The sequence below is a fragment of the Perca fluviatilis genome, chromosome 9 (genome assembly GCF_010015445.1).
Source record: "Perca fluviatilis chromosome 9, GENO_Pfluv_1.0, whole genome shotgun sequence".
Lineage (NCBI taxonomy): Eukaryota > Metazoa > Chordata > Actinopteri > Perciformes > Percidae > Perca > Perca fluviatilis.
Genome location: NC_053120.1, coordinates 20,249,293 through 20,256,826, shown reverse-complemented (window position 1 = coordinate 20,256,826; position 7,534 = coordinate 20,249,293). Strand labels below are relative to the sequence as shown.

The 7,534-nt window shown below is 40.9% G+C and overlaps 1 protein-coding gene across 49 annotated transcripts in view; it reads right to left on the bottom strand.

The window, feature by feature from the left end:
- Nucleotides 1-232: 232 nt before the first annotated feature.
- adgrl2a (adhesion G protein-coupled receptor L2a) overlaps nucleotides 233-7,534 on the bottom strand; it is a 100,185-nt gene continuing 92,883 nt past the window's right edge. For 12 of the 49 annotated variants that reach the window (XM_039810777.1, XM_039810785.1, XM_039810780.1 and 9 more), the window contains 3 exons: nucleotides 6,371-6,499; nucleotides 4,716-4,733; nucleotides 234-2,780 (listed from right to left, as the gene is read on the bottom strand). In XM_039810777.1, coding sequence (XP_039666711.1) covers nucleotides 1,927-2,780; nucleotides 4,716-4,733; nucleotides 6,371-6,499 — 1,001 coding nt within the window. In that variant the 3' untranslated portion in view covers nucleotides 234-1,926. Of the gene's footprint in view, nucleotides 2,781-3,400; nucleotides 3,454-4,681; nucleotides 4,734-6,370; nucleotides 6,500-7,534 lie in introns of those variants that run through there. The other 37 variants (XM_039810779.1, XM_039810787.1, XM_039810782.1 and 34 more) reach the window with 16 other exon arrangements.

Genomic DNA, 7,534 nt, shown 5'->3' with positions numbered 1-7,534 from the left:
CAGAGCAGAAGACATTAATTAGAGCAAATATGTGTCATACTCGGACATATTATGTTATATATAGTACTACAACCACAGCCAAGTGTAACATTGATCCCTTGTTAGGTCCGTGGACATATTTCCACTCCCACGCGGCATTAAAGCCAACATCTTACAAGATGTCTGTAGTGCCGGGCTTTTTAATGGTGCCAGGACTATAGTGCTCATTCAATAATATACTAAGTGGACAATGCTGTGAACCAGCGTCATTTTCGATCCTTTATTAGTGTTACAACCACACAGAGGAACATTTACAATGCAATTTTCCTACCTGAGTATCTCATCTTTGAATCACATGGAAAGATTTGACTTCTCTAACACATACGGTGAAATGAGCTCGCTCTCTACTCTGCAGCGATTGAAGAAAAAAGCAGAACAGAAAGCAAATAAATCCCCCAGAAAACAGATTCACCAATTTTACCTTTCAAGGTGCTCGGGACTTACTTATAACCTGAGTCAAAAGTGTATTTTGCCCATAGCAAAACAATAAAACCTGTTGTCTCAAATATTACCAAAAAACAAACCATTAAAAAGCAACTGGCATTTGACAAAAAATCTCACATTTATTTATTTGTTGTACAAGTGTTGAACTTTACATCAGTCTTAAGTGATGAGCCCCTTGGTAACATGTTTACATAAAAACATGAGCTACAGTAGAGCATGTATACCAGTGCTGGAAAATATTCACACATTTCCCATTTATTTTTTGGAAAGGTTTTAATAAATAAAATGTCCAAACCCAGGCGGAAGAACTACATTTATGATAGAAACTTTATTGTCAAAAGTTCGTTTCATTTCAGTTGCGCTTGCCCACCACTCGAAAGGATCTATTTCATTCAGAATTACATGAAAATGTGCAATGCATAAATCACTTTCACTGGGTTTTTGCATTCCCATTCTCCTAAGGTAATGCCACTTTGGCAAAATAAAATGAAATATCAATGGAACTCAAAAAACACTGTTCACAAAAAAGTGATAATGCATCTTTGTAATTTGTTGAATCCTCCTTTCTTTTCATAAGCCTTTATGTTCAAAGATACTACCATGAATGAAGTGTTGGAACCATAAACACACTGTATCACATATGTGCAACTTCTACACAATAGTCTCTCAAACATTACATTTTGCAATCAAAAGGTTTCTTCATATTTACGGTCTCCCATGATTTTTTATTTTACACTAGCAATACAACAAAATATATATTTTAGCCATTTTCCTTGACAACAGTTCAATGTACAGTTGAGAAAATATAAGGCCAGGGGCTTGATTGCTAGTGGTTATACAATCCAAACTTCATGGTGACAGAGAGCAACTCTGGGCAACCAGGACCTTATATTCCTTTTTCAACAGTCTGATCAGGAATATTTTACAAACAGAGTCCACGTCCTGGTCGAGGGGTGTTGTTTTGTTTACAATAAGAAAAAACAGGCTTCAACAAGGATGTTGGGGAGTGTATGTACAACCTTTTGACTGGGAAATTGCTGATATGATGTAGCCAGTAATGTTTTGTTTTTTTGTCTTTTTTTATTTTCGTACCTTAAATTTTTCTCAATTATTCAACAGCAGCAGCACATTTAAATACATAGTTGGCTTGTCTTTTAAAATTGAAATTTGACTCTGCATTTTATGTACAGTCATTAAAACTTTGCACTGCCATTCGCTGTGCACCAAGTTTGTCTACAGGGAAGGAAGGAAGAGTGGCATGTCTGGGGAATAGGAGATGGCAATGCAGCTGGAGGAGGAGCGCTTGTAAATGGCGAGGGTGCATGACGGGGCTTCTAGGCTCTCTTCAAAAATAAAACACTTCCTTTCCCTTCTTGAGTGTGTCCTCCAAGAGGTCAGGGATGCAAAATAGCAGGAAGAGGTTTGGGGATGATTTAAATACATTTAAAGGCTTGTCACTAACTGCATCTGTCCTTCCCGTACATCGCCTTCAGGGATGCTGCCATCTTTAGTTATAGGAATAATGTAGCCATCACTGCCCGCTCGGCCTATCTGGTAATAGGCTTGGAGCTGGTGGCCAGACCCTAAGTTAGGCATGCTCTTGTAGTAAACGTCCTCATTCTCGCTCCCCTTGCAGGGGGACAGGTCCTCCACAACGTCGGGGCTGCTCTCGGGGTATGGAGAGTCCCTAAGATTAGGCATACTAGTGTACAAGGAGTCTCTGTTTGGGGACTGCAGACTATCGTCGGGGTTGGTGGGTGTCAGCTGGCTGACAAAGGTTTCAACTCCCCCATCGGTCCTCACCTTCTTCTGTGGTGCATACAGAAGCGAGTGAGTCCGCTGGGGGATGAGTGGCGCCTCTAGCTCCTGCTGATGGTGCAGCTCAAGGCCCACTGTGTCGCCCACGTGCACCAAAGACGAAGCGTCGGCTACGATGGCGTCGTCTTCGCTGCTGCTGCTGCCTACCACCGTCACCTTGGGCGGAGCCCGCTCCGTGTGGTGGTGATGGTGGTACTGCGGGGGCTGCTGGTGGTGGGGAGGATGATGTAAACTGTGGTGCTGCTGCTGCTGCTGTTGCTGATGGTGGCTTTTGTTACAGGCACGCAGGTTGTTGTGTACTAGCTCGGAGATGATCATTTTCTCGAAGGCAGCATCGTCCAGACTGAGGCCGCAGTCTACTACCTGCACACTGTTGCTAAAGTCCCCATTGCGGAGCGAGTAGCTATTGTTAAAGTTACCATTGAGCGGTAGAGTATCCATTGCACTTGTATCCCTCACCACATTGTTCAGTGAGTGCCCTGGAAAGAGATGGGACACGTGAGGGGATTTTACATTAGTCAACACCAATAACCATAAAACAAAGGAACAAAGGTTTAATGCTGTTTAGGATGCAGTTTCACAGAGAAGACTCAAGTCAAATTAAGCCATGCCTTAAATCTGTTAGTTAGGCACAATCCTCAACATACAATACATATATATGCATGCATTATTTGCAATGAGAAATCATTTTACTTTCTTACATATACATTTTGACTTTCCCATTTAGAAATTGCTTCATAATAAGCAGAGCATTGTGCGTTTTTAGTCTGCCACAAAAGTGACAAAGCAATGAAAAGGATCCCAAACAACATTAACAAACAAACTGGAACAGTTATCACCATCACAACACACCGGGCAAAAGTAGATGTCCACAAGTATGAAGCCACAAACGGGCAAGCTACAACACTTAGAGGTTTCTAGCAACTAATAGGTTGGATGTGCCGAGGGAAAGAAAAGGACAGAGATGGGAAAAGATGACATAGACAGAGAGGGGAAGTAGTCATGTATCAACATGGGACAGCCATCTTTGTTCTCACTACAAGGGGAGCCCACAAGCAGCACTCCACCATCACCACACACAGCAGGTGAAAAGACTCACTTTAGACAACTCACATCATGTCTGTCTGCTCAGGCTATCTGGTCTAAGAGCAGCTGATGTACAAAAGAAAGTAAAATGATTTATTGTAACATGAAGAAGAATCACTCAAAAGAACAACAAAACGTAAAGTAAAAGTCTTAACTGCAACTTAGCAAGAGCAAGGGTTCAGCAAATAATACAAACAAGCATTAAATAGCTTTTATTTTTATAAATTACATGACAACAGCTACTTCTTTGTAGATGTTTTTTTTATTTTTTTTTATTTGTTTTGCTTGTGTTGGTACACTTTCTGTCTATTAGTTGGCAGCTTGTGTACCCAAAGCTGGCAAAGGTCAGAGCTTGCCCGCAGCCCAGCACTTGGCATCCGTCACAGTGACAGTTCCCAGTGAGACCCCGGTCACTAGCAGAACAGCTTAAGAATAACACAGCCGCTGCAGAGGTCAGACGCAGTCATGTTAGGAATTTCTCAAAGCATGGAGGTCATGGAAAACAGCAGAGAAAAGGATAAATATTAGCTATGCCATGATTGAGAGAGGAGATAAAGGAGAAATGTGCTCTGCTATGGCTAACATGCCTCCTCGTAGAACAACAGATATAAAAAATATTAAATTAGAAGACTAATGGGATATTTTACAGCAACATTTGTCTTTGTCCCAAAAAAATAAAAAGGGAGTGATTGTTATTGTAGGAGGCATGTTAAAAGTGTAGTTTTACAGAGCCTACTGGCAATGAAAGAAAATGACAACAACGTTGTGGGGGTAAAAAAGAGATAAGGAAAAATTAAACAGCTGCTGCCATGACATCCATGTGTTTGTGCCTGCTAGGAGGTAATTTAGTGTCCAGACAGGTGTTTGTTTGGAAAGGTGTGAGGGGAATACTACTGGACACTGAGACTGCCGAATGCCACAGGAGGACAGACATTTTGGGAGAAAAGAAAAGACAAAAAAAGAAAGAAAGAAAGAAAGAAAAAGAAACCCGTCTTAAAAAATGCTCCTTTCTGCCAGAAAAAAAAAGCGATACAGTTTTGGTCGGTTAAAATCACAAATTAAGCAGAAGAGAGAGAAGCAGAGTAATGGGCATTTGCAATAAAGCTGTCAGATCTTGGAGGATTTCTTCAATTGACTAGAGAAATCTTTTATTTCTTTTCAGATTAGAGTAGAATTTGGGTGGATAATTTTGTGAACCACTTGCTCACTGAGTGTGTGTTAATGGCCTAAAGTAAACCAAGTGATTGTGCCAGGGTTTTGGTTGTTTTTAATAAGCATGCTGAAAAAAATTTACATTTGATAGGCAAAGTTAAGTTTTACTCCCATACTTGTCTCTCTGTAGGTCACTAGAGGGAAGCACAGGGGAAAAGCACAAAACATGACAAAAGATGCCATTTCAGTTTAGAATAGCACACATAATTGCAGCAGTCTTTACAGTGTGATATATGCTTAAATGCCATGTGCAATTGAGATATAGTGATTTATAAAACGTTTTTATGGGTATCAGATATTACCAAATATATCTATACACAGAATGCAAAGTAATGCAAAAGTTGCATTAAAGGGGAACTATGCAGGGTTTTTTTTAGCTTAATTTACCTTAAGTGAACAGCTTCGGAGTCATTGGAATGGTTATATGACTTTTTTCGAGTTGAATGGTGGTTGTCTCGCTCCCCCCTAGCGCCTGTGACCGGAAAAAACACCCTTGCAACTTTCGGCTGGCGAGCCGCCGGGCTCAGCATCAGGAAGTACCGCGTGATATCAGGTCTCGCGATGTAACAAATTGCTACACAGCACTGCACACATACGCCCATTCAGGAACTGGCTAGCAAGGTAGCGATGGAGTTTTTCACACTATCGTCATGGCTGAGCCGGCAAAAAAGAAGCAGAAAGCTAGGAAAGTATTGTCGGAGGAACAGAGAAAGAGGAAACGGCAGACTGACCGAGTGTCACTGCCCGATGTGAGTCGAGGGCAGATGTGAGTCGCGCATGCTCAGATTTAAACGGTTTACTGCATAACGTGTCTTACTCAAATTTGTGAAATCCATAAAATAATAAACGTTTCTCTTTACATACAATAAAGGAAGATGGTAATCATTTCAAAAACGTTTTAGCTATCTATGATTTGTATTGCTATGTTTGATGGCTAACGTTAGCTCAAAACGCCAGTGACAGCCTTTGTTGTGTTTGATTGCTAACTTGTAGCCAGCAGCAGCAGTCATTTCAAAAACGTTTTAGCTATGATTGTTTGATTGCTAATGTAAGCTCATAGACTGTGCGTTAGCTCAAAAAGCCATTAGCATCTTGGAGGCTAGCTACTTGTCGCAAAGTGCCGCATGCGCGACTCAAATCTGCGCTGGACTCACATCGGGCAGTGACACCAAGCGAGGAGTCAGACACAAGTAAACGTAGGAGCTGCCAAATATCTATTCCGAAGCTGTGGGGGGAGCTCTATAGAGAAACCTGCGAGCAAAAAGCCAAAACTGCATAGCGCCCCTTTAAGTCGATTTGCATTAAGCAACATAGATTTTGCTTGCACTTTAACATGTGTTTAGGGAAGGTCCCTCTAAAACAGAAAAAAAATAACAAATCACCTGACAAATTCAGAAGCATAAATCTTAATAAGCATGCAGTTTATACTACAGCTTTAGGTCTACACCACTGTTTACATTATCTCAAGGCAGAACATGTAGTATCTCTTTCCCATCTTAATCATTATGTCCCTTTCAGAGTTTGGATAAGCGAAATATGAGAACACAGAGGGTGGGTCGAGACCAGCCACAAAACATGTGTGCACACAGTATGCACTGTATCAAGCATTTTTGGGAGACAATGATTCAGAAGGAAAGGCGATACTGCAGAACATCCTGCTTTTCTTTTGGCCTGCTGTATACTCAACTACAGAAACAAAGAGGAAGAGAAAGAAAGGAGGCAAAGAGAGAAGAAAAGCCTGAATGCAGGTGAAAGTATTAAGTGAGCACACCTGGCGAGTTAAACACTGGAGCCGTGGGAGTGTTACATACGACTGTCTCGGCCAGTAAGGTGTTATAAGGGTTGTTAGTGCCTTGCGGTCGAAGGAGAGGATTTGTTAGTAGATAATTCCCGGTCATTCCTGGAGTGGCAAGACAGAAGAGGAGTTAAGTTTGTCGCAGTCAGCTGACAGTGATTAAAAGTTTCATGGAGAGAAAAAAATGAAGACATTTTGAGCAAGTTTGTCTTTCGCGGCATGTGGTGTCACCCAAAATCTGAAACTAGGGTGTTTAGAATGTGGATTAAAGTTTGAAAATCAACTAGGGAGAAGCAAGAAACCATCTACTTCTGCATGTGCCAAAAGATATTCAACTTTTGCTTCCTCACATTTAACAACTTTTAGGTACTTTCTTTTCAAGTTTGAAGTTCATTTCTTATACTTGTTGTAGATCATTCATAACCCATTCATTTTTTAAACCAATTTTCAACCCATTGTGCTCATTACTGCATACAGTAATAAGTCATGTTTACTTATTATTTTGAGAAAATATAATTTTTCAAAAATAGCACAAACCTTGGGCAAACGTTTTACTGTTTGAACCAGGTCCAGATATAAAATCTCCGCTAAGACAAAGAGCAAAATCCTTCCAAGTTTTCATGTCAAAATCTTTATTTAGACTTAAACTTGGCCATTTCCTTCCAAACCTAATGTTACTTTCAGTTTTTCCCTCAGCTTGAGGTGTGTTTTAAGGATCTGAGGTATTTCCATTGCCATTTATCACCTGTGTTAAATGCCATCTGTCATGTTGGAAGGTCTCCAGGGATGTTTTTAATGACAGGGAAGTGCTTCCAGGAGATAGAGCCCTCTTTTAGTGCACTAACTCTCCAGGGTAACTAGGCTACTACACCCCGGAGTGATCAATACCCAACCTTTACATTAACATATCCAGGAAACGGCACTGTAGAAAAAAAACAAGTCCTACAGTACTTCTATATTGTCACAGCCGTTGTATCGGCAAGTCAAAATTTGATTCAAAGCCCTCTGTGTAATGTTTTACCTTGTGTGGAGTGATAGCAAAAAAAGAAAAGTAAGGCAAAGAGCAGCAGTGACAAGAGTCAGAAGAGGGTAGAGGAGGGAGTAAAGTTAAACCACCGCGGTGTAAACCCTCTGTTCCCT